Source organism: Gopherus evgoodei, chromosome 14, assembly GCF_007399415.2.
Source record: "Gopherus evgoodei ecotype Sinaloan lineage chromosome 14, rGopEvg1_v1.p, whole genome shotgun sequence".
NCBI lineage: Eukaryota > Metazoa > Chordata > Testudines > Testudinidae > Gopherus > Gopherus evgoodei.
In genome coordinates this window covers 21,611,090-21,637,371 of record NC_044335.1, presented here as the reverse complement: position 1 = coordinate 21,637,371, position 26,282 = coordinate 21,611,090, and the positions used below count along the sequence as shown (strand labels likewise).

Here is a 26,282-nt window from a genome sequence, read left to right as displayed (position 1 = left end):
GTTCTTTCTGAACACTGGGTCTTCAAAGCCATTTCAAGCTGGGCAGCCAAATCAATAGATGCTTTGGAAAATCCTGGCTCTCTTAGTACTTGTATACTATGAGTGCCTTGCAGTCTTTAATGTGTCTGTTCTGGCAGTGCCCCACGGTAAATGGGCAACCACATGGTGACAAGAAATTGTGAGGCTGTTGCAGGTATATGGGTGTGTGAGAGACAGGTGGTGCTGTGTTAAGTGTGGGTGCAGGAGACAGAAACACCCATCTGAGTCTGTACCTAGGGCCCTGGTGGGATTGTACAATGTACTCCCGCAGCTCCTCCTGCCGCCAAGGCTATGCTGCGGGTGCTGCAGTTGCACCTCCTGATTACTAGGTAGCCTTACCCTTTGTGTCTAGCCCAGGGACTTCCCCAGGAGCTGAAAAATCACAATCTGGATCCTCACACAACAATAAATATCAAAATGCAGCTCCCCTCAAAAGCCAGCAGCGGAAGGTGGCGCTTCCCCCTCTCTGTGCCTTTTGTAATTTCACAAAGTGGGGTGGGGAGGGAAATTCTCCCCTTGGCTTCCCAGCACTCTGCCCCAAGCTGCTGCTTGGGCTGGATACTGCATATAGATGGACTAGGGCACTGATGTTATGTGCCAGTGCTGGGCCCAGTGACTGCTTGCAGGCACTTCCTGCCTCCTGCAGGAGCACTAAGGAAGTAGTGGGGGTAGTTCATGGTGGTCCCTCTGGAGGGGGCAGAGGTTCATATTGCTTCTGTCTACAGCTTGGGGGAGCAGGATGAGCCCCTTAGAGCACAAGCTGGGGAGTAAGGGCGGGTGACTGGCTGCCTTCCTTAGCTCAGTCTTTTCTGTGACATCTGAACGACCCAGGCTCTGTGGGATGCTCCCTTTGTATCTTCCCCTGGCTCTCTGGTCAGCCTGGGGGGGACAGATCAGGTAGGAATTGGGTCCTGGGATTGACAAAGCGTCCCCTCACCCCCACCCCCCATTACCAAGGCTTGCTGGGTCCCGAAGGCTGAAGTACACTGTCTTGTTATAAATGAGCTATGCGTGCTGTGGGGCTGTGGTAGTGCGCTGTGGGGTTCTGGCAGAGATCTCCTGGCCTGCTCTTGAGCGCTAGTTGCGCTTCCTTTGGAAAGGAAGGAGTGACACGATCACCCTCCAGAGTGAAGCTCCCCCTGCCCTCAGCCCCATAGCAAATGCCCTGGAAGCCTGTGACTGGTTTTGGAGGAACATGAATATGGTGGGTGGACTGTGTGATGTTGCCCCCTAGTGGTGGAGCACAGATGACCAGACCGCTGCTGGCTAAGGATTAAGGCAGGGGTTCTCAAACTGGGGATTGGGACCCCTCAGGAGGTCATGTGGTTATTACATGCGAGCTATCAGCCTCCACCCCAAACCCAGCTTTGCAGACAGCATTCATAATAGTGTTAAATTAAAAACACTTTTTAAATATATTTATGGGGGGCGGGTGTCTCACTCAGAGGCTTGCTATGTGAAAGGGGTCACCAGTACAAAGTTTGAGAACCACTGGACTAGGGATTAGTTTAGTTGACCAAGAAGGGGGAGTTGGGTCTCGTCCTGTCTCTCCAGGGCTGTGTGATGAGACTGAGCCAGTGATTGAGGAGCTGCAGTGAGCTGGCATCTGGCCCTCTAGGATATGGCAGAGATGTGGAGTGGTAGCCTAGGGGGCCCAGTACAAGATTTCTGGAATGAAGGCATTGAAAGGCCCTGTAAGCATCCTTGCCATAGTGCCTTGTTAATCCTAGGCTGGAGCCTGCTTGGATGAGTTTCTGCTCAGCAGTGCCCTTAAACATGTATCCTCTGGAGCTCTGATTAAGTTCCCTCACCACTGTACCACCCTGGGCCTGCCAGGTACTCCATGAGTGGAAAGTGGGTTAAACTGAAGTGGTCACATTTCTTCCTCTGCTACCTCCTTCCCATGACCAAGTAAACATAAAACCCTATTAGTGTCTCGCAGTCTGAGTCCGGGGTGTGCTCAGGCCCAGTGCACTCCTGTATAGTGCGCTGTGCTATACTGTACTCACCCAGGGAAAATCCAGCTCTGTGCCCCTTGTATGAGCTGTCCTGGGAGCCAAGGAGGCTGGCTGGGTGTGAAGCAGAGGACACAGAGGGAAGATCGTGTGTCTCCTGCCCAGTGGCTGGGGGATTGGTGGCACTGCTGCCAATTAAACAGCACTGGAGAAAACTGGGCTCAGCAGGCTGGTGCAGCGACGGGATGGCCCATGACCCTTTTCCGAGCACAGCACAGAGCAGACAGGCACTGAAGCTTCTGGACACAGCCAGGACATTTGCTCTGGGTTGCACAGCAGCAAAACAAACCCTTAGGATTTTGTTACCGTTTTGGGGTGGGGAGTGCAGGGGGACATGGGGCTGGGATTGTGGGGTTTAATGTGGATGTCCCTGCCAGACCAATCTGAGTGATGTCTGGCAGCCAGAGCTATATGACTCTGTGTGAAGCATACCAGGAAGGTCGTGCCTGTTTTGGGGAAGAGGCAGCATCTGATGGTGTTCAGCTGTCCCCTTCCATCTAGGTAAGCAATCCTCTTTCCCCACAGTGTCTGCTCTCAAGGTCTCTGCTGGAAGTCCCACCATCCACTGAGGCTGTGTTGCATTGGCTGGCTTGCTGGGCGAATGGGAGGTGGCTTTAAATCCCTCATCTGCAGGATTTGTGAGCTATCTCCTAGCTCTGCCTCCTGTCATGCAAATGCCCAAAGTTGGGGAAGGGGGGGCCCTGGGATGAGGGTGGCATGCAGAGATGGGATCCAGGGCCTGTATGGCAGCAGGAGGAAACCAGCTGAAATCTTGACCTCTCCTCTAGAGTCTGGGTTCAGGCTGCTTCGGGCTGATAGAGTAACCCAAAGTCTGTTCTCGCTTGGAGCTAATCAGGCTGTGAGTACTGTGGCCTTGGCACACTGGCCCTCCTTCCTCGCTAGGAGGGTAAGTGGGATTTGAACCTGGGGGGGCTTTTATTTGTCAACATAGGAACACTTGCTGCTAAGCTACCATGCTGTCTTTCTGGCTCAAGTCCAGAACTGTTTGACCATCCTGCCTGGGCCAACAGACCTAAGATTATATGCCTATGTTTTCAAGAGGTAGAGTGGCCTAGTAGCTAGAGCAGAGGGCTAGCAGCCAGGGCTCCTGGATTCCATTCTGGGTTCTGCCACTCACTCATCTTAACAAAGACAATACTTAATCTCTCCCTGCCTCAGTGCTTGTTTTCACCCAGCATTGCCAGCTGGGCTCTGCCATCTTATACCAACTGCTTTTCTCCTAACTATTACAGGGGCTTGGTGAATAAGCCTGGAAACAGTCTCCCACCCACCTCAGTCTCAACCTGTTAGTTTCCCAACAGCTGAGGAGTGCAGGGGAGGGAAGGGCTGTGAAAGCTGACGGGACAGGGGAGACACACTACAAGGTCTTAGTTCTAGGAACTGTATCTGTCAGGAGAGATTCCTGTCCCTATCTTATTGTTACCAGAAGAGGTTAACAGAGATGTTGTGGCCTCCACTGCTAGCCCTCTTAACACAGTCCATGAACAGTGGCCATAGCCTTGGTCTCTGGTCCATGGCTACATCTACACAGAGAACTGAGCTGGTGAGACAACACGAGTGCTAGCATCAGCCCTGCAGTGTGTTTCCACTAGTCAGGCAACTTTGCTTGCATTTTTACCGTATCTCTACTTGGAGGCTGTCTTATGCCTATTCAGTCTCATTGCCCAAGGGTACCTATCCCATAGGCCCTGGCACAGCTTCCTGAAGTGGTGGCTCCTGGGAGACTTTGTAAGGCCTTCTGGGAGCCCAGGGAAGTTCTGGAAGAAATCACACTCCTGTAACTCCCTGGGTACTGGGTGTCCCCTACTACTACTACTCAAAATGGAGGCCATGCTGAACGGCCAGATCATATGCCTTGCTCAGCAAGAGGTTTCTGTTGGGATTCCATGTGCTAGCCAGGAGGAGATGTTGTTACTACTTCCTGTGAACTGCTCTGTGGGGGCTGCGTATGGTTTGCCATGGAATCTCAGCATGCCAGCACGTCACACTTGTATCATCACAAAGTCCCAGCGCTTGATACAAAACCATAGTGCGTACCGTGCAAATTGCAAGGCTCTGTGACATCCGCAGCATCTTGGCATCCTGCTGTGTGTGGCAAAGAGGATTAACCTCCTTTTGGGAATGATCAGCTGGAGTATGTGAACTAGACACACACAGATTATGGGCCATGCAGGGTTTCCTTCCAAATGTCCATGCTAATGAAAACCAAAAGCTGCGTGATTGGGGTGCATTAGTGCCTAATAAAAGTGGCCTTCCAAAGCTGTCTGAGTCCTCTGCCAACCTGCAACTAAATAGTCCTTTACTGCTTATTACTTACAGCACAGTCTATTCCACTTAATCGGAATGACTGCTTCCCTGGGTTATACCCCCGGGAGCCACATGATGGTGAATGGCAATGGCTGTTGCTTAATTGGGAAAGTATTAACAATTTCTGCTCTACTGGAGATTAATCTACACCTGTACATAGTGGCTGTGAAATGGTTCCAAATCAGAGTGGTTGGGATTTGGTCATTAATGAGTGTAAAGTGCAAATACTTCTGTTGTTGATTATAGTGTTACTCTTGATGTCTTCTGCCTCTCTTCCATGCCTCTTCTTCCAATTTGGACAGCTATATGCATGGTGCAGAAGGCTATCTGCCAGGGTGTCCCAATAAGAAGATCAGACTGTACAAAGTGACTGCTGATGACTTCATTATGGGATTAAAGTCCTCTGGGATGGCAAATGCCAATCCATGTAAAAGTGAAATGGCTCATACCGATTAACATTCAATTGAAAAATAACACCTGACATCTGCTTTTGAAACAAGAGTGCAGCGATAGGGTGATAACTGTAACCCATTAATGAGAACCACCAAGAATTCTGCAGGGAAATGTGGTGACACCAGTTTGCATGGTGGCAGACCCTCCAGGAGTAGAGCTCAGAATTGACCATTCTCACTATTTTATTCCTACTCTTGTGATATCTGTTGCCTTCTTTAAAGCCCTGGTTCCTGGAGATGTGTGAGAATCTCTCTTTATGTATGTATGTATGTATTTATTTATTTATTTATTTTTAATCAAGTGTTCAGCCCTCACAGTTGCAGGGAAAGCTTGAAAATGTAACCATTTAAAGGGTCAGACCAGAAGGTAAACAAGAACCCCTTTTAATTCGTGATCTTGGGGTGCGGCTCATGAGTTTTGAATGTTTTGTGATTGGCAGTATGTTGCTTTTCCCATGCCGAAGTTCCTCTGTCTTCCCAAAGAGACATACCTCACATACTGTGTTCATAAGGGGTATGGTTCACCTTCCATTGAAGTTAACTGGAGTCTTTCCATTGACTATAAAGGCACAAGTGTGAACGTGGCTTTGTCAGCAGGAGAGCTCTCCTGCTCTCTGGGCTGGAAGTATTTTATCAGCAGAAGTGCCGACAAAGAGCATTTACGCACGCTGACTTCTAGTGATAAGGCTGTGTCGACACAGCTACATTCAGCTGTCTTTTTATATTGTAGGAAAATATGTTATTGGGGTTAAAAACAGTTTTCAAATGCCCACCGTTCAGTTGTTCTGTGTACCCAGCAGTAACTGCTAACCTGGCTAAGGAGGCCCTGATATAGCCAGTGACTTTATTTCTTAATCTAGTCACTTTATTCAAACCCAGTTTAAGTAAACGAGTCTGGCAGGGAATTCTGTGTAAGAAAGGTGTTTAAACTACTGCCTTAATGCAGGCTGTCAGTGACAAGCACTTTTGCGAAAAAAGAGATTAGGCTTCAGGTTGGCACAAGTAGCCTGGCTTTCTCTTTCTCTACAGCATACACTGAACTTCCTGCCACACACAGGAGAATCTATCTGGCAACTAAGCTATACTTGTTTCCTGTTCCATTCCCTTGGGGAATGTTATTAGTACTTTTAAGTGAAAATGGGAGAGAGTGTTGGGGTGGGGGACGGGGGCAGCAGCAGGGTGAGTGACTATAAAAGGGTTCAAAAAGAACTAGATAAATTCATGGAGGATAGGTCCATCAATGGCTATTAGCCACAATGGGTAGGGATGGTGTCCCTAGCCTCTGTTTGCCAGAAGCTGGGAATGGGCAACGGGATGAATCACTTGATTACCTGTTCTGTTCATTTCCTCTGGGGCACCTGGCATTGGCCACAGTCGGAAGACCGGCTACTGGTCAGACCAAAGGTCTATCTGGCCCAAGTATGGCTGTTCTTAAACACATATTCACGGCCCATGACCTGTCAGTGACTTGTGCTATATACCCCTGACTAAATCTTGGGTGCGCTTGGGCAGGGGTTGGCCTGGGGGCACCACAGGTGCTCTGGGGCAGGGGGAAGCCCACATGTCCCTGCAGCCCCTGGGTGAAGGCACGGCCAGGGGGGCTCCATGCACTGCTCCCCCCGAGCACCCACTCAGCAGCTCCCATTGGCTGGGAACTATGGCCAGTGGGAACTGTGGGCACAGTGCCCACTGGCAGAGGCAGCGCGCAGAGCTCCCTGGCTGTGCCTCTGCCTTGGAACATGTTGCCACTTCCAGTGGACATCCTCCCCCCGCCCCCAAGGTAAGCACCACTTGGAGCCCTCACCCCTCCCACACTCCAACCCCCTGCCTCAGCCTTGAGCCCTCTCCCACACCCAAACTCCTGCTGCTGCTGTGGGGGAGAGAAACAGTGGCCCTAGACTTCCCCAGCAGCAGTCGGTGTGCTGCCCGAGCATCTCGGGCAGCCCCCAGACCAGCTGCACCAGCCACTGCAGAAGTCATAAAGGTCCCAGAAAGTCATGGAATCCGTGACAGACTTGCAGCCTTACTCATAGCCTTTCCCTCTAGTTGTAGGGAAAAAACCCCCTGTTTGCTGGTCTTTCAAAGATGGTAACTATCCTGGGGTGAGGGAGAAACAGCAGCTGCTGTTGTTAGTCTGATCCTGTTTCCTTGAAAACAAAAGAAGACACACATACAGAGATAGGAAATACAGCTGCTCCCTCTAGTGCTGACTCTCACTTGCAACTTGCTGCTGAAGAAATGCGGGCATGGCACGTGGTCCAATTAGACTCTCCAAGAGCTGACAAACTTGTACCCCAGCTTGGGGCTGTTCAGAGCAGTGGTTTTCAACCTGTGATCCGTGGACCCCTGGGAATCTACAGACTATGCCTAAGATTTCCACTCTAAATATTTTTAGGGGTCCACAAATGAGAAAAAGTTGAAAGCTGCTGGTTTAGAGCAGAGCTTTTAGCTGCCTCTGGTCACATGCTTACAGCAATGTTGCAAAAAGGGCAGTTTTGGCCAGTTAAGCCAGACTCCTTAATGTAAGGCAAAAAGAGAGAGGAAAGGGAAGAAAAAAGGTGGGGAAGAGAAATGACACATGGGGAGGGAGCAGGGACCCAAGACTCGCATTCCAGGTGTTAAGGATTTAGCCCAAGCTGGTGTCACTAATTCCCTCTTTGTGGCATGGTCTGGTCAGGATGCCCAGGACAGTGTTCTGGGGGATTCCAGCTTCCAGAAAGCAGTAGCCATGTTGAATCTCACCCCTTTCTCCCACCTCTGTGTTATGATCTCCTCCTCCACCAACTCTCTCTAGAACCCTAAAAAGTGGGTGTTGGGCAGAATAGCCCACCCCTTCCACTGTTTGGGTTTGTTTTTTGTCTACCAATTGGATCTAATTTCCAAAAAAGCAATTCTGGGTCACTGGTTTGTTTCCATTTTCCTTTTGTTTACCAGTTGTAACTTTAACCCCCTCAATAGACCTCCCTTGTTCAGACTAATCCAGCCTTGTGGCTTTAATGCTTGCTGACTTGTATAGAAAATGGGCTTTTGTTGATTCTTCTACCTTGGACATCTTGGTGTACAGGTCCCTCACGGCCCCCTGAGTCTCCCTGCTTCCCTTGGTTGCAGTCTCAGACCATGAATTACGTGGGGCAGCTGGCTGAGACTGTGCTGATCACTGTGAAGGAGCTGTACAAGGGCCTGAACCCAGCCACCCTGACAGGATGCATCGACATCATTGTGGTGAGGCAGCCGGATGGCTCTTTCCAGTGCTCGCCTTTCCACGTCCGCTTTGGGAAGCTGGGAGTCCTGCGTTCCAGGGAGAAAGTGGTAAGTGATGCCCTCCAGATGGGGTGTATGCTGCTTGTGCTAGGGAGCACTGGTGTCTACTTGCTTAGGTCCCCTCCTTTCTCCTCCATTCTAGTTCTTCCTGAAACTAGATTCACACAAGCTGGCTTGAAGGTGGGGGCAGAGAGCCCCGCCATTTGCCTGAGTTGTCACACAGCCCTGGTGCATTGTGGAATGGTTTGCTTTCCCCCTCTCTGAAGCTAGACTGTCCTCAGCAGGTTGCCTGGGAGAGTCTGTGTCCCTCATTTACATGTGAGAGGACCTCTGTCCCTCATTTGCCAAGTGGCAGGTGGAAGTGAAACAGGTCTTCAGTCAGGGAGGAGCCTTGGTGGGGACAGGTGTCCCCAAGAGCTGGGACACTCTCCCCAGTTGTTGAGGGGCCTCACCGGGGACTCCTTTGCCAAGCAAAATTCCATCCTCTCAAACAAAACTGATGTCTGCAGCCCTCCTAGTTTTCAGAGGTTTTGGGAGATCCCTGTGGTGGCATGGAAGGAGGTTCCTGGGGAAGATGTGGTTTGGATGGATCTCCCCACTTGTCTTGTATGTGACTTGATTGCCAGGGAACTGCTGGGTGAGTGGATTCCTATGGATTCTAAGCCCTGTCCTCTCCCTTCCCCTTGTCAGGTTGATATAGAAATCAACGGGGAGCCAGTGGACCTGCACATGAAGCTGGGAGACAATGGAGAGGCCTTCTTCGTCCAGGAGTCAGAGGAGAATGAGGTAAGCCATCTTCTATAGCTGGAAAGAGCTGAATGTACCCACTGAGTGCCCCTGAAATGGCTCCTGTACCTCTTGTCGGCAGGCTCATTTTTTTTTTTCCTGTGTTTTTCCTGACTTCATGCCTACTGCAAGAGGGATGGGGAGTGGAAAAGGGAAAGACAAGTAGGCTCAGATTGATGTTCTCCATTGGAGTTGTGCCCTTAGCCCTTGCTGGCTGTTGGGGTGTGTATGGTGCTTTCCCTCTCCTTCCCTCCCTCCAAGTATAACACATGGAATGGTCCCAGTGTCAAGGAGCTTATGATGCTCCAGTCCTGACCTCATCTACATTACATCTCCAAGACCGTAATGAACAGCACAGTGATTAGCCAGCCCCCTTTGCTCTGACCATTGATAAAGCCTCCAAAAGAGAGGTGGTCTTAGACCTTGGTGCCTCTGCTGTGCCTGACAATGCTTAGGGTCTTGTGAGGCAATGTCTGTCCTGCTTCGACAAACCCCTCATGATGACTTTTGGCTGCTGCTAGATGAGACCAACTGACTTAGAGGTGAAAAGGCTGCGTATCCAGTTACCAGTCCCCTCTGCACCATTATCTTCTTTAAGTCTTGATCTCACCTTCTAACTGCATTCAGACAAGCTGTTGGAAAGTTCCTTTCAAAGTCAGTCTCTGTGCGCTGAGGCTAATAAAGGTGTCCTGGTGTCTAGTCCACACATACCAGCCCTGAAGAGATCTTCATTCAAAGACATGACAATTTTGTGATGACACTTATTGTGTAGATTGTCCCCACAGAGCTGGGGTCAAAGGTTAACAATTGTGCCTCTTCCCACTTGTGTTCCAGGAGACGCTCCCCTCCTGTCTGTGCACTTCCCCTATCCCTCTGGAAGAGAGCCCAGATCTTGTGGTTAAACCATCCCAGGTATCCACTGTGTCTCAGCTTAGCCTGCTTGGAGAGCAAGAAGCATCAGGCTCTGACATGATGTCCCTTCGTAAGAAAAGGCGGCGCAGGAAGAAGCTGAAGCCAAAGGAGGCAGCAGACTCTACTTCAGAAGAGCAGGAAGGGACTGACAGCGAAAAGACTCTTGAGGAAAAGCGCAAGCTGCTGACTGCCTGGTGAGCCCTGCCAGGAGGCTGGGTGGGTCTCCTTGGGGGCAGGTGGTCTGGTGGACTGAGGAGAGAACACCAGAGTCTGTCACTGACTCCTGGGTGGCACTGAGCAAGTTGCTTGCCTAATGACTGTTTCTCTATGTAAAATGGCGGTGATTCCACTACCTGCCTCCCAGCAGTGGGGTGTGGTTCGTTAGTAGCTAATGTTACTGCAACACCTTGGGGAAGTGAAGCCTGTGTAAATGCTAAATCAGTATTCCTTTTGCTTCTGGATACTTAACTTAACGCTCTGGCTAGTTCCTTTTTCTGCATAGTGGGTCCTTCGCAATAGGTCCCAATGCTGGTATTTCCTTCTTCCACTCTACTTCATTTCTCTTTTCACAGCGATTCAGTTTATTTCTCCTTCACTGACCTCCCAAGCGAGGAATCTGGGACTGTGCAATCCAAAGAGATCCACCATTATTCTGATGGGGAGCTGGCTCCGCCACAGAGGTAAGTCATTTTAAGGCTCCATGAGACCGTGGGGTATATTTGAGGATGGGGTGACTAGAAAGCTGTGTGGTGCAAGGGAGCGGAACTTGGAACAATAAGTTTTCCTGGCCCAATAAGGCGTGAGTGGAATGTAGAAGGGTGAGAAGCCTTGCACAGGCCCAGATCCTATGGGCAGAGCTGAGAAGCGGCAAGAACATCTGTGTGGATGGTGATGGTGGAAACTGAGGCCTGAAGGAGTCTCTGGGCTTGTCCACACAGTGAACCAGGAGTGTGTAAATTCTAGTGTGAAATTTTAGTGTGGGACACACACTAGTGCATAAGTGTGCATTGATGTGATGTTTACATCAGTGCACCCTTGGTAACTTTTAGTGTGTGCCGGCAGAGTCCATGCAGACTATTTGGTGCATGACGTACTGGTGCGAACTAGAATTTCTACCTCTCTGGGGTAGACTAATGCACCATGTTGACAAGCCCACAGAAGCCGTCTGGGCCAATGGCTCGGGCACTGGACTGAGACTTGAGACCTGGGTTCTATTCCCAGCTCTGCTACTGACCTGCTGTGTGACTTCTGGCAAATCGCTTCCGATGGCTTTGCCTCTCTGTCCTCTCCCCTCCCTTGTCAGTCTTGGCTAGTTGGAATGTAAGCTCTCTAGGGCAGAGATCAGCTCTGTCTTTGTACAGCACCGGGCACAGTGTGGCCCTGATCCCATTTGAAGCCCCTGGTGCAACTGGAATTAATGTGGATGGGTGCTGTGGAGGTGGAAAGGGTTCTGCTTGACTTCCTGGTTCTTCTCTGTAGCCTTACTCCAAGCCATCTGTCTTCCCCCAAAAGTGACTCTGAACTGGAGATCAAACCCTCTGAGCCCTCTCTTGGAGCTGAACCCTGCATGCAGTGGACTTGGGGGAGGCTCCCTCAGGTAGGTAAGGGAGGGGGAATGGAGAAAACAATCTCTAAACAAATTTTGTTTTTTGGAAAGACTGGTTGGGGGGGAAATTGGCTTTCTGACCACGTGTCAGTGGGCAGCTGACACTTGGTCTAGCGAGAGAACATGGCTGTCCCAGGTTTCAGGTAGCAGCTTAATTCTTTCAACTCTGCAAAATAGGATCTATGCTGCAATTGTCTGAAGGCATCTCTGTGTTCTGCATGGGCTATTCTGGAGCAATGGTCGGGGAGTGGAGTGAGATGCCTCTTTTTCCCCTTGCCCTCTTACGTTTTTTAATCTCTTGGTCTAATGCTTAGTCCCAACTCTGCTTTAATATAAATTAAAATGTAACATAGACGGAGAGTCAGAACTGAGGCTTTGTAAGTGCCTATGTTATGCAGAATATTGTCCCTGTAGCTTGAACTCTAGAGCAGATCCTACAGAATAGCACTAGTCTGGTGCTTCCTTCTATTGGCTGCCTGCTATGGCTGCGTCTACTGGTTAGGTTTTTGTTGTTAGACCCCTCACTAGCCAGAAGAGAACAGCCTGATGGGCCATTCGCTTATACACACATCAAGCCCATGGGGAGGGAGGGATGGTGACAGGCAACCTTAATTCTGGCATCTTTGAGTGCTTAACTTTGCAACCTTGAATGTTCTCTCGTGTATTTTCTGTGTAATATGTGCAGATGGGCTTGTTCTTGATAACCAATGGAACAGAGGTCTTTCTTCTTTGATTATCTGTATATGTGACATGAAGCCTTCTGCAGAGTGGTGGTATAAGGGCTAGTCTATACACACTCCTTGTGCTCTAGCTAGCTCTGTCTGAAACTAATATGGTTAAAGCAGCGCTGCCCGCCCCATTGGGTGATGCAGTTATACAGGGATAAAGGTGCTTGGACTAGTATAGCTTATTACTGTAAATGTGATGCAGCAACTTTCCTTTGCTTTCCATGGTGCCAGAATCCAGGGAGAGCAGGTGCTTTGGGGTTAGAAGGTACTTGGTGAGCTCCCATCACTCGTGTAAGTTCCACAGAGCATCCGCTAGCTCAGCGGTTCTCAACCAGAGATCCGGGCCCCCCTAGGGGGCCACAAGCAGGTTTCAAGGGGTCCCCCAAGCAAGATCAGCATTGGCCTCACTGGGACCCAGGGCAGAAAGCCAAAGCCCCACTGGATGGTCCCTGATCCCACCACCCAGGGCTGAAGCCAAAGCTTGAGCAATGTAGCTTCGGGGGGGGGGCCCTTTGGCATGGGGCCCTGGGCAATTGCCTTGCTTGCTACTCCCCTAATGCCAGCCCTGAGTTTTATATGCAGAAAATCAGTTATTGTGGCACAGGTGGGCAGTGGAGGTTTTTATAGCATGTTGGGTGGACGGGGAGCAAGGAGCTCAAAGCGAGAGGTAGAGAACCCCTGTGCTAGCTATTGCCTCTCTTCTTCATGCACTTGATGTGGATATTGTTCCAGCTGGGGCCTAGAATACACATGGGAGAAAGAGAGGATGCCATTTGGAGGAGAATTTCTGCCTTTCCTTTTGAAGGGCTGATCCTTCGGTTTTTACCCCTCCCACACCCAACCCTCTTTCCTCCCCCCTCTTAAGGTGAGTAAATTGGAGCGAGTCGAACCAGTCAAGTCCACTGTGACCATCAGCACAACAGCGACCGTCCCAGTGAGCCAGGCAACCCACTTCCAAGCCATTACGGCAGGTTTGGAAGGCGACTTGAGAACAGCAGACTCCTGGGATACATCCTGTTCCTCCACCACACCTGTAATTAGGCCAACGCCCGTCTTCCAAAATGGGAATGGCCCCCCTGTGCTGAAAGACCAGCCCTCGGCAGAGTCTGTAGCCAAGGTGGAGAGTGTGCCTGAGACCACCCTGCCCCGAATAGGAGAGCAGGGAGCACAGGAACAGTCAGCGGGAGAAGCTGTGGAAGGAGAAGAGAATGTGGTGAAGAATCAGCAAGTCCTAGAGCTGGATCCCTCTTGTGCACTGGCAGCCCCAGCTCCAGCCCCAGCCCTAAGACAGGCTGGTTCAGAGAGCATGGAACCCAGTGATAGCCCAGAAACCAAATCGGAAAGCCCAAGGAGGCAGGGTGAGCAGCAGGTTTGATGGTGTAGAATGGAGATTGCTATAGCTCTGATTATAGGATTAGGCTGCCTGGCTTAGAGTTGTGCATCTGTGATCCACATCTTACATCCGGGCCAGCCCCAAGTGTCTCTTCCGAGCATGCAGATGCAGGAGGCCCTTGTGTTTTGAGAGTGGAGTGTTCATTCTGCAGCTCCCCTGCCCAATGGTGCACCAAGCTCCCTGTGGCACTCCTGGGAAAGTGAGTGTGCTCTCTGGCTCCCCCAGTGGCAAGCACTCTAATCGAGCTCCTCTCCACCTGCTTTGCAAGCCCCAGAGCAACATGCACCTCCAACTTCCCTCTTTCAGTTGGCAACTCCCCTCCTGCATTCCCAAATACCAGTCCTCTCCCTTACCTATTTGCTTCCCAAAGCCTCCTTTATCCCTCAAATATACCATGTCCATTGCCTAAGTCATTCTGGCTTACGCACCTCCTTTTGTGCAAGTCCAGCAGGTTTTCTTCTCTTCCCTTTTGTGGCTGACACTAGCTATACAGAATCCCTGCTCAGCTGTGTGCCTCGCTGTCCATCCTTTGACATATTCAAGGATATTGGGTTTCTAGCACTTAAGTGACACTGAGCCACAGCTTACTTGTTGCTCTGGATTCATCCCACAAAAAATCAGCTGAGATTAATGGAGCTACTTGGCTTTCCCCCAGCATAGCAAGGCAGAAATATGATTTTAAAAAATCAAATACGTTGCCATAGGTACAGAAGTTTGGTTTATTGCAAACAGAGTAACCCTAACAACCGGGAAGAGTGTTTGACTTTTTTCCTTGCTACTGAACGTGGAGGGTGAAAATAGATGCATCAGTTTCCCTTTTTGCTTTATAGTTGGCTTCCCTTCTAGGTTCTCCTGCACTAGCTCTAATGTGTGTCCTGCAGTCTTAGCAACTCCATGTTGGTCTAGCTGAAGTCCGTTTCAATGGGAATTTTAAAGTCTTTTGTGGGGAAACAGTCTTTGCGCTTCTGTAAGAGCCTGATGGATTGGGGGAAAATGCTGGTCTCACTATATGTCTGTCTGTTTGAGGTTTCACAAAGAGAAGCCCTCACCTGGGTCCCAGTGACATTTACTTGGAGGACCTCACCAGTCTGGACGAGGAACAGGTGGCCCTTTATTTCCCCAAAAGGTATGGCCTTTGTTAGGCTGGTTTCAGAGCAGGGTCTGGCCACCTTCGTGGCCCAAGAGGAATTTTGATTCCTTGCAGCCAGAAAAGATGGTTCTATTAGCTGACATGGAGGGAGTGAACACTGAAACAACGTGCTGGAGGTAACTGATCCAGATAAACTCACTGCGGTCCTAGCTACACTGAGCACAGGTCCATCCTGCAATATAGATGGGACTGGAGAGTGTTTAATGGCCTTTCTAAGTCTAACTAGTCTCAGGGCAGTCTAGCTTCTACTTTATGCCAGAACCGCACTTGTACTACAATGGGCATACAGTGTGTGCTGTTCACTAGCCCAACCCTTTTTTTTTTTTTTTTTTTTCCTTGGGGTTTGCCTTAATTTTTAAGGATCTCTTATTTTAAGACAGGTTTGTACTTGTAGACTTAGGCCCAAGTTTCTTCCTGAGAGGGCTGCTTGGGACTTCTCCCAGCAGGAGATCCTGCTCACTTGTGTTCAGCTGTGGAGACCAGCACCCGGTCCCCTGGCCTGACTGCCAGGCAGTCAGCAGAACAGCTCTGCACCTCTGTGTGAAGTTCAATGGCCTGATGCAGTTGGAAGGAACTCCTGTTGCCTAGTCATGTGACTGAAACCTGGTCGCACCGTTTTGGTTCAAAACTGTGCCTCTGGAGGGGAGGAGAGAAGTTCAGCTCCCTCAGTCTGGTGGCCAGGGTGTATCTGACTTGGTGAATCATGCAGCATTGTCACTGTTTGTTCTGTTGTTGACAGTGATGTGGAACTGGGTTCAAAGTCCTCGAATGATCCCAGCAGCCTCAGCCATACCCAGCTGCTGGCTGGTCCTACAGCCGATGGAGGGACTGATAACTTATCCGACCCCACTAATGACCTGACGCACCCCATCGCGCTGTCTCTATGTGGTGGTCTCGGGGACAGCAGAGAGATCTTGCACAGTAGGTCCAAGCAGAAGGGATGAACCTGCTCTTAATTTTCAGAGCACACCACTGGGGGTGTCTTCCTTCTCCACGGGCAGAGCTTATTGTGCTGGGACAGCAGCTGGCTCTGCTACAACCAACCCCGCCCCTATTCCCATTCTCCCATCCTTAGCAGGAACAGTGTGTAGCTGTCTAAGAGGAGGTACAGTACAGATAGGGAGCAGACCAGCTGCTGGGCCGTGCAAGAGGGGAAGCATCTGCAGGACCCATTCAAGTGAATAAGGAGTGGTGGTGCGCAGCAACACAGATGTCTGACAGCTTCCTATGAGGAGGTCTAGGACTCCTATCCTGACAGCCATTAAAGAGCTGCTTATGTCCCCTCTCTGGTTCACATAAGCTTAATGTTCTAGTTAGGGACTGCTCAGGTGTTGGCTTTTCATCTCTTTTTTTCCTCCCCCACCCCCCACGTTTCTGCTAGAGAAGTTCATGGAGCACATCATCTCTTACCAGGAGTTTGCTGAGAACCCAGAAGTCCTCGATGACCCAAACCTGGTGATACAGATCCACAGGAAGTGAGTAGTCTGCTTTTCTGGCTTGGCTTCTCCTAGAGCTAGTGACTTTATATATAATTATTCCCCTTGTGCCAAAGAAACCTCTCTCCAAGCATCCATGACTGATGTTGATGGCTGTTTGTATTGTAGTATTGTCTAGGCTGGGATACATGGTGCTTGCTGGCTGCTCTGTGGGACATAGACACAAAACCATGACCTAACTATTGAGAGGCTCAAAATGGTGGGGAAACCCTCTGCAGCCAGCATGATCTGAAAATGGCTCTTTGCTGCCCTTGCACCAAATATATACTTGCTGTGTTTTCCCTTTCCAGGCAGCCTCCCCATGCCTAGCCACCACCCTCCCTGAGACTTTTGCTCTTCATGTGCAATTGCCTTCCTCTACTTCTTGTGTCTTTCAGGTACTATAACTGGGCAGTGGCTGCTCCCATGATCCTCTCCTTGCAGGCATTCCAGAAGAACGTTCCCAAGGTAAATGGCAGAAACACTGCATTCCTCTGACCCTGTGGAGTCCCTTACCCTTAAGGGAATTATATTCCTGTGCTAATAGTATTTATCACCCAAGGGTCCCAGGCACTCTGCCAAGCCTCACAACCTCACCATGTAGTGACAGGGCTGGCTCCAGGCACCAGCGAAGGAAGCAGGTGCCTGGGGCGGCCAATAGAAAGAGGCAGCACTCCATCCGTTATTGAGGCGGCACATCCGGATCTGCAGTGGCAGGTCCTTCACTCCCTCTCCTCCTCTTCCTCGGCTGTGCAATCAGGGTGGTGTGTGTGTGGGTTGTGGTGTGTGTTTTTTCTCTTCTTCACCACTGCTTGGGGCAGCAAAAAAGCTGGAGCCAGTCCTGTGTAGTGAGTAGCTGTAAATGCCCATATGCTATGTAGATGAGGGTTGGGGAGGGACTGAGGTACAGAGAGACTAAATAAGTGTGGGGCAAAGTCAGGGGTGGGAGCCAAGAACCTTGACTCCCAGTCCCTTCCTTCCCTGACCACAAAAGTGCATCAATCGTCCCTCCCTCGCTCAAACATGCAAAGCCCAGAACTGCACTTTGGTGTCCAAGTGCCCAGTGTTTGTACTTGCATGTCACTCTGAGTGCCCAAACATGGCAGTTGGGAAATGAAGCTTTCCCTTGCCCCCTCGACAAAAGACCAGTTCGGTGACATCTGCCTGGGGATAGGGCTGAGCTGGACACTCCTGACCTCTGAAAGAATTGGGTCTGCTCTGGCCTTTTTTCAGTTGGCCTCAGCTTCTCGTAGAGATGGGTTGTGGTGATGAGGATGGGTTGGGGAGGAAGCTGAACTAAGGTAAATGCTGTGAATTTTCCCCTCAGCCTATGTTCAGTGCTTGGGCAGTGGCCTGGCTGTTGCCATCCTGAGGTAAGTGGGTGACTATGCCTTGTGAATGTTCTCCAGTCTTGGGCTCAGACAGGACTTGCGGTGCAGCAAGAGTTGTCCCTCTTAAACGCTCCCATTTTCACAGAGCACCATTGACCGGCTGGTGAAGGAGAAAATGCCCAAGAAGAGTGGCAGGTGGTGGTTTTCCTGGCGGAGGAGAGACTTGACTGCTGAGGAGGTATGTGTGTGGTGGCTGTGACTGAGCAGAGACTGAGTAACTTCTTCCTCCCTCTGCGTTCTCCTGCCCAAGCCGAACCACAACAGGGCCTTGTAGCTGAGCTGAGGTGGAGACTGGAGGCAGTAACGTCTGAAAATAAGGGTAATGTGTCCTTGGCCTCTGTGTGGTATCCTCAGAACCCCAATGCTGCCGGAAGTTAGTAGCTGTAGTGCCTCTGGTGAAGATATTCTAGGCTGAGGGGAGAGATCTCTCCCGTCTGCCTAACAAATTCACCTCCATGAGAGGCAGTAGCTATGTTGGTAGGAAAAGCTCTCCTGTGGACATAGCACTGTCCACGCTGGCACGTAGGTTGGTGTCGCTTACGTTGCTCAAAGGGGTGGCTTATTCACACCCCTAAAAGACATAAGTGACACTGAAGTAAGTGGTGCTGTAGACTCAGCCCTAGTGCCTGAGCTGTTAGTGTGGCACAAACTGCTGGAGCTCCGCATGTAAGAGCATGAGCCCTGGAGCTGGGTGGCGTGCCTGGAATTACTCCCACCAAGAATTTGCAGTTAACAAAACTATAAAAAGAAATGTGCATGGGGGGAGGGCGCAGAAGAGGGGCTCTGCAATAGCAGGTGAAGACCACAAGGTATTGGACTGAAATCAAGATAGGCACTGGCTCCTTAGGGTAGGAAAGGTAGCCCCCATGGGGGCCAGATCTTCATTCTCCCCTCCCCATCTTGTGTCCCAGAGATGGGATTGGGTAAGACTTCTTCCCCTCCCCCCTTACCCCCAGGTGCTGGTGAGTTTTGTTGTAAGCCTCTTTCCCCTCATGGTGAAGAGTTATCCAGTATCGCTCTGACAGCCAGCCAAGCAGGTAGCCTTTACTCCTGGCCTCTGAGCTCCCAGTGGGAATCTGTCTAAAGGTGCTAATGGTAGAAATGCCTATGTCCACAGCATGAACCCAGCGCAGGAGATTTGGAGCAGGGCTCTACCCCACAGAGGTAAGCGGCCTTCTTGTGCTAGTTATCGATCTGTGGTGGAGGCTGGGCTGGCTTCCTAATAGGCTGAGACAACAGGCCTGATCTTTTCCCTCCTTTTTATTAAATGAATTGCTCTTCCCGATGGCTACCCCTGTATGTGGGAGTGGTGGTGGGGGGGCCCTTCATAGCCTCGAGAGGGAAGAGGAGTGGGTAATGTTGGGGCATTCAGCTCCTCATTATATCCTTACCCCATGCTCCTGAAGCTCTGGAGACTCCAGTCTCTATGACAACCCCAGTCAATGCCCACCCCACACCCCTACTTCATGATGCCGGCCCATCTACCCGAGCAAGGCTGGTCATACTTCTCTGCAGACTGGTCTCTCACTCTTCAGTACATGGCTGTTTTTTGTGCTGGTAGTTGTGGCTTGAGTAAGGGCTTCTGTTGCTGCTGCAGTGAAACAGCCTCATTTCTTTCTCTCTCTCTATTTCCATGTGCGTGTAGGAGGAAGATGGATCCTTCATCCAGTGATGAATCCATATCCCCGGTGTCGAGACCTGATGCCACTGTGCAGAAATTTCTTCCCACCTACAAGAAATCCTTGAGACTCTCTTCAGATCAGATTGTATGTGTGTGTGTGTTCTCCGCTATCAAGGCTGAATGGGAGGAGATCCCTCTCTCTCTGAAACTGAAGAGATGGCCCTTCAAATAGAGCTGCCACTGCCTAGGAGCACGCTAAAGGGATGTTCTGCAGTGGGGCCAAGATATTAATGCTCCTAAAGGTCTTATTCCAGGCCTAAGATCACATTAGATCTTGCTAGCTTAAGCAGGATCAGGTATGGTCACTAGTTGGGTGGGACACCTTTCCTTGAAGGTCTAAGTGGAATCAGTTGGTGGGGCCCTCTCCCTCTGGGTCAGCACTGGTCGGGGGTTCTGGGCTGCAGGAGTATCTCTTGCCTGATATGTGAAAAAGAGGTCCAGATCACTGGTGGGTAGAAAGACCCCCATAAGGGTGTCTTGACCAAAATCCAACCCTAGTAGTTAGTCTTCATGCCTGAAATTCCCCTATGGCTTCAACTGGATACAGTTCTCTTCCTGCAAAAACTGCTGTGTATATCGCTGCTTAATGTGTGCTGTTAAACAGCTACTACAATCTGCCCCAGGAACAGCTGCATTTCAGAAGGGTTTGACGTGTGTGTGTGTGCATGCGCGCGCACCCATGTAAAATCGCACAGAACGTCTCCTCCAACTGAAATGTGTTGGGGTGGAATACATGTTCACCCAAGTAGTATTGCATAGGGTCCTCTGTGGGGAGAGGCGCTGCACAAATATCCACGTATCTTCTCCCCTCTTGCTGTAGAAGAAACTGAACCTTCAGAATGGCCCCAACGAGGTGATGTTCAGCGTGACCACTCAATACCAGGGCACATGTCGCTGTGAGGCCACCATCTATCTGTGGAACTGGGATGACAAGGTGGTGATTTCTGATATCGATGGGACCATCACCAAGTAAGGGGCCCTCCTCTGTTTGTATGCAGGGAGAGCATGTGTCATTAAATGCCTTGTGTATGTGACCATGGGCCTGTCCCAGAGGGTATTATAAGCCTACCAGTGCTTGGAGGTCTGCTGTCAAACCAGCTGGGAATCACATAACTTTAAGGGTATATTTTTAACCTCTTCTTCTTCTTTTCCTTCTAGGTCTGATGCTTTGGGTCACATTTTGCCACATCTGGGAAAAGACTGGACCCACCAGGGCATTGCCAAACTCTTCCATAAAATCCACATGTAGGTATCAAATAAGTTAAATCTTTAGTTAGGTACCTGGCAGGGGCCCTGCCCAGATGGACTGAGATGTGGGACCCCAGGATCAGGGCTCTCTTATGGGGAAGGGGCCCATCCTGCATTTAGCTTCTGTCTCCTTCTGTGTGGTTCTATTAAACCTTTTCTCTCCCCCAGTGCTGCTGGGGAAAGGAGGGCGGGGGGCAGAGCTGGAGCTAGCATTTCCTCTGACCTATGCCTAGTAGCCATTCTCTCCTTCCCATCCTTACTTGCATTACACATGGGGAGGGGAAGGGGGGACTGACAGCAAATGCCCTTAAAAGCCACAGAAGAGTTTTTTTTGCCCAAGGCCTTATCACAGAGTGACTTTGCAGAGCTCTTTGTCTTGACCCAGAGGCTGGGGGTTGGAGTGCAAAGGGGGGGACACATCTGTGGAGGATCCTGTGTTTTGACCAATTTAGTGTTAAACTTCTCTGCTGTCGTTGGCACTGTGGGGTTAATGGCTCCAAGGCTCCTCATGCCTGCTTCAGTCCTTGCCATCCAGGCTGCGCATTGGCAAGGAAATGACCAAAGAGGTTCATGGCTCTATTAGTGTTTGCAAGTGCGGTCAGCTGAGCCATCCGGGTGACTGATTTGCTAAGCAGCAATGCTGATCCTTTCTGTGAAGGAGAGGCTGCTTTGCTTCTCCAAAAGGTGCCTTCCAGGGGACTCCATCTCCTGTTGTGAATTCCTCAGTCAGACTGTAAATAAGCCTCATTCACTTGGGTAGCTATCCAAGGAGTTCTCTGGAAATCATAGGAATTGGCAGGCCAGTTCAGAGCACTAGCCCCTTGGCTCAATATCCTGTCTCTGACAGTGGCCAGATCCAGCTGGTCCTGGGGAAGAAACTTTGTAGGAGGCAATTAAGGCATGACCAGCCAACGGGGAAGCTTCCTCTTAATCTCGAATAGCTAGAAGACAATATAACTATTCATGGAGATCTGTAAAGTTACTGGGTGCTCTACAACCCACTTAGTGTGGACCTTCCCTCACAGAGCTGAGAGGCTAATTGGGCCAAATGCAGGCCTATGACAGAGGCCTTGCTGAGGAAGAGGGTGTGTGAAGGTTTCCTGGAAGAAGGTTTTGGTGGAGGACTTGGTAGATGGTTGGGAGGTAGTGGGAGACTTGGGGGTGACTTGAGCAGCCTCCTAAGGGGCATTGTGAAAGGACACCTAGGCAAATGTAGGAGACTGGCTAGTGGATTAGGGAGGTATGTGATGCTGTCTTGAAGGCCACAGTCATCGAATGACTTCTGTGCTTTCCACATGTAAAGGGGAGCAATTGGCTCTAAGGCTTCCCTCACCTATGTTCATCTGAACTGGTCAGTAGCAGGTCTTTTGAGTTGGGACCTGCAAAGGCAACTGTGTTTTTAAAATGACCCTGGAGAATGTTTGGTTTTAACTAAACTAAATCTTGTTTAAGGTTGTCTTGTGCATCCTGTCATGTTCTATCCCTGGTCGTGCCCCTATGGGGGTGGCTTTTCAATTGGCCAGAGTATTCAGATGCTGGTATTTCCATGTGTGATCTCTGAGCCACCACTGTGGAGTGTTGTGTACCTGTTGTGTGTACTTGAAGCTGCAATGAGCTTGGCTCACTTCAGAATATTTCCTCTGTTGTGAGGAAACCATATCCCTCTCCATGCCTGGAAGAGGTGAGCCCCACTTCACTTGCATACTGTCCTCACAAGGGGCTGGGATAGGTGAATAACTGAGCCATAGAGGGAGGAGTTTGCATCCTGCCACTCTTGCCTTTTATACCTGGTCTATTGAATAAGAGAAACCAACAGACACATGAATCTCCTGGTTGGCCTCCCCTGCCTGCAGCTCCCCTCTTGAACCAGCTGCACACATGTGACCTTGTGTGCTAAGCTGGGGGGAAACTCCTGAAAGTTGACTAAATCTCCCCTGCACTAACTTGGTATCCTTGTGCAGCCAGCTGAGTGGGTTCTTCAAGAGCATGTGCCAAGCTCTGGTTGATGTGCTAGGAGTGGCGGGAAGCTCACTAAATACTGTTAAGCCTAGTTAGAGCAGTAGGTAGCCGCTGGCACCCTGGTGTGCTCTGTTTTCCCCACCCTCCGCCGCTGAGCATTGCATCTGGCCAAAGGATGATGGGAGGCTGTTCTCTGTACCTGGGTGGTGCCAGGAAATCACCCGGAAGCCTTCTGGTTGGAGTGCAGTGCCTGTGGTGGTGAGAGGCTCAGGGCTCTGGAGTGAGTCCATGTTGAATCACCTCTGGCAGATCTGCCAAAGCACTTCCAGGACTGGAGTGGGCAGTGAGGAGAACCTGCTCCCTGTTTGGCTGCTCTGGGATGAGCCCACTCATGATCTCTTCCTATGGAGCTTGGACTCGAGTGCCCTGTGTTGAGCGGACAGAGCACCCAAGACCATGGAGAGCAGCGTTGCCAGATGTAATCAGTGGTCCCTTGTGCATGGGGTGATGGTGGCTGTGCATGCCTGTTGTGGAGTGCAGGGAGCAGGAATTGGGGTGGTTCAGTCTCCAAACCACAGCGTATAGGTCCCACCTCCTTGTGGCAGTGCCAAGGGACATAACATGAAACTGCAGCTTGCTCAGAGACAAGTCTCTCTGCCTGGTTCTACCTTCTCTGTTCTAGGAATGGCTACAAGTTCCTCTACTGCTCATCCAGGGCCATTGGCATGGCGCACATCACCAAAGGATACCTGACATGGGTCAAGGACCAGGGCTGTGCCCTCCCCAGGGGGCCCATCCTGCTGGCCCCCAGCAGCCTCTTCTCAGCCTTTCACAGGTAGCTCTTCTCTGCCATGTTCTGTTCCCTCCCCCCCCCCCAGGACAGCTACACTTGGGTTGGCACCTACATGTCTTTATTTTGATGGCTCCTCCTTGGCCTTCATTCTGTGGGAAGCCTGGCTCCCCCAGGAGCTGAGGGGGCACCAGCAGCCCCTCAGTGATGGGAGCAGTGTGAGAGCTTAGGTAGAAGCCCTCATGTGCAGGTGCTGGAACCATGCAAGCCTCTCTGCTGCATGATGAAGGTCTCAAAGGCTTTGAAACTCCTGGCCAAACATCTCCTTGGAGGGTGTTCAGCCTGTCTCTGGTTAATATCTTCTGTACACATGCTTTCCCCGCCACTCCCCACATAATGGGACTTAGATGCTATAAACCACCTACCTCTGTCATATCTTAACCCAAACACTGGTTTCATTGCAGGTGTAGCCCTATCCCTGCACAAACAGGCTTTATCCTCATCAGAGGAGCCTGTTCCCTGGGGTTGGGTCTCTTAGCCACTCCTCTCAGGATGCTGGTAATGGCTTTTAATACCAAGCAATTCATTAAAGTCTGCAACATGGTTCTGGCTTTACAAAGCATCTGCCCCCTGGCTCCTCTAATCTCACCCCCAGTGGTGTTTGGCACTGTTCTGCTAAGCAGAACTGCCCCTTGTTCTGGGACTTCCACTTCCCCTGTAATAGGAGGGGTGCGGTGCCCCTGTTGCCTCTCCAGATGTACTTGCTTTGATTTGGCTGATGGCAGTCTCCCCCAGCGGAGGGGGATAGTGAGTAGGGGTTGGGCTCCTTCATGTCTCATCACCTGTGTCGTCACAGCCTTCCAGATAAGGTAGGGGGAGAGGCTTGGACTTCCCTCCTAGGATGGGCCAACTGCAGCCCCTCGACTCTGCCTGGGGGATCCTGGAACAAGGGAGTGCATTGAAGTCCTGGCTGTCCTAGATCCTGGACCAGCCTGGCTCAGTGGGTCCTGTCGGGACCTGACGTCCCACCCCTTATGTTGCAGGGAGGTGATAGAGAAGAAGCCGGAGGTATTCAAAATCGCCTGCTTGACAGACATTCGAAACCTGTTTGGCTCCACGGGGCAGCCCTTCCATGCTGCCTTTGGGAACAGAGTCCATGTGAGTGCGATCCTCCCTGCTGGGGGAAAGGGGGGCAATCCTGGCGGGGCAGGACAGTGCTTCCTTGGCTCTAACTGGTCTGGTTGATCTTTCTCGGGCAGGATGTCGATGCTTACAAGCAAGTGGGGTTGTTAGAGTCTCATATATTCACGGTGAACCCAAAGGGGGAACTGATCCGGGAGCTCACCAAGAACCAGAAATCCACGTAAGCCTGCTTGCCTACTGTACTGTCTCTCTACCATGGGCTGCCCCTACCACCACCTTCCCCTCCCTCCTCAACTATTCAGGCTGCTTCTGACCCTGTCTTCCACACACATACCCGTCCCCCAGCTCTTCCTAGTCTTGCCTGGACTGTGGGGAAGCTACTGTGGTCCAGCTTCTGTATGGCTCATATGCAGAAGCTCATATGAATAACATTCTGTGGCAGGTTGCAGGGTCCCTACCTGATCCCCGATAAACTGGGGGTTAATGCCAGCTCTGTGTCCCTCTCCTCTTGCACAGGGGAAGGGTTAGAGGAGTAGTTGCTTGGGCAGGGGGGAAATGCCTTTGAGAAGGTTGGGCTCCACAGTCCGCATCCTAGGAGTATGTTGAACCCCAGGAAGGAAGTCTTATTTTTCCTGTGTTTAACAAACATGGCTTCCTTCCTTCACATGGCTTTCCCTAGGGAAAAGGCCTGTGACTTAAACTGTCTCCTGCAGAGTTAAACCACCGGATTTCCTATCACCACTGGCACTGTTGTGGTAGCAGTGTTGTCAACACAGGGGTGGTGGGTGGGCCACAGCTGCATGCCAGTGAGCACGAAAGCCTGTGCAGCATACGTGGCATGAGAAGCTAGTGCACTCCAGGTCTGAATGGGCCTAGTCACAACACATCATTGGCTCTGGAGTAAAGTGTGCCTTGAGCACCTTTTGGTGGCTCATGTGCCTGGATGAGAGCCGAGGAGGAGAAACGTGGCCTCATAATCCTGTATGTTTGATCCTTTTTTTCCTTGTAGGTATGAACGGCTGACTGAGCTGGTGGAGCTAATCTTCCCCCCGGTAGGCCAGGGTGTTAGTGTTGCTTTGCTGTGGCCAGAGTACAGCCAGTTCTCCTACTGGAGGGCTCCACTGCCGCTCATTGACATAGAAGATCTTGCCTGACTCACTGGAGAATGGAGACCTGGTGAGGATGGACAACCTGCCAGGCCTTGATACAGCAGCCACTGCCACCTCCTGCCTATTCTACTGCTGCTAAGGAGTTTTCATTTAATAAACCCTGGACACCTTCTGGACTGTGAACCCCCTCTTCAAGGGATAGTGGTGGGATTAATCCAGTTTTTGACATAAAGCTTGTTTATTCAGTAGGAATTGGATGTTTTTTCCTGTAAACCAGATACATGTTTGAGGTTCTTATAGGTTTGAAATGACTTGTTTGGTTTTAGGGGTGGTGGGTGGATCCCCTTGGGTTGATCTACTGGTGGATATTCACTATGGCAGCTGCTATGTACAATTTTTGCTGGTGCTCAGACTGTCTTCATGGTACCTACGATGTGGCTTTTTCAAGGGGAGGGTCCCCCCATCCTAATCTACCCAACAACCAATGAGAGTTCAGAGCTTGGATCAGCTGAGGTGCAGTTTAATTGCTCAATTTTGTTTAAGGAGGCTGAAGATGGTCTGGATTAAAGTAGTTGGTCACTAATAGCATAATACATAGTGCCTTAAAGCCCTGTGTGTCTGTCTCATTCTATAGCTTCTGCTACTGCTCATTTCCTGTATCACTCCTGAGCACAGGTGCCACTGAATTGGTGTTTAAAGCTCATAGTTCACCAGGGAGTACGAGCTTACGTAGGGCTTCAATCAGGAAGCTGAAACCTGGTACAGAGGTCTCTTCCTAGTTCTGCAACAGGGCCCAGCTGTGTTGCCTTTGTAAGA

At 50.6% G+C, this 26,282-nt stretch overlaps 1 protein-coding gene across 2 annotated transcripts in view; it reads left to right on the top strand.

Annotated features, from left to right (window-relative positions):
- The window catches only part of LPIN3 (lipin 3), a 32,827-nt gene extending 6,779 nt beyond the window's left edge, over positions 1 to 26,048 (top strand). The window contains exons 2-20 of one of the 2 annotated variants that reach the window (XM_030533445.1): positions 7,899 to 8,143; positions 8,786 to 8,881; positions 9,716 to 9,987; positions 10,366 to 10,473; positions 11,306 to 11,390; positions 12,993 to 13,485; positions 14,547 to 14,646; positions 15,410 to 15,591; positions 16,052 to 16,145; positions 16,544 to 16,613; positions 17,622 to 17,714; positions 18,654 to 18,700; positions 19,182 to 19,302; positions 20,038 to 20,186; positions 20,376 to 20,462; positions 23,107 to 23,259; positions 24,258 to 24,372; positions 24,474 to 24,577; positions 25,367 to 26,048. In XM_030533445.1, the coding sequence (XP_030389305.1) occupies positions 7,899 to 8,143; positions 8,786 to 8,881; positions 9,716 to 9,987; positions 10,366 to 10,473; positions 11,306 to 11,390; positions 12,993 to 13,485; positions 14,547 to 14,646; positions 15,410 to 15,591; positions 16,052 to 16,145; positions 16,544 to 16,613; positions 17,622 to 17,714; positions 18,654 to 18,700; positions 19,182 to 19,302; positions 20,038 to 20,186; positions 20,376 to 20,462; positions 23,107 to 23,259; positions 24,258 to 24,372; positions 24,474 to 24,577; positions 25,367 to 25,511 (2,759 nt within the window). In that variant the 3' untranslated portion in view covers positions 25,512 to 26,048. Of the gene's footprint in view, positions 1 to 7,898; positions 8,144 to 8,785; positions 8,882 to 9,715; positions 9,988 to 10,365; positions 10,474 to 11,272; positions 11,391 to 12,992; positions 13,486 to 14,546; positions 14,647 to 15,409; positions 15,592 to 16,051; positions 16,146 to 16,543; positions 16,614 to 17,621; positions 17,715 to 18,653; positions 18,701 to 19,181; positions 19,303 to 20,037; positions 20,187 to 20,375; positions 20,463 to 23,106; positions 23,260 to 24,257; positions 24,373 to 24,473; positions 24,578 to 25,366 lie in introns of both variants that reach the window. The other variant, XM_030533444.1, reaches the window with a different exon arrangement.
- The last annotated feature ends 234 nt before the right edge of the window (positions 26,049 to 26,282 follow it).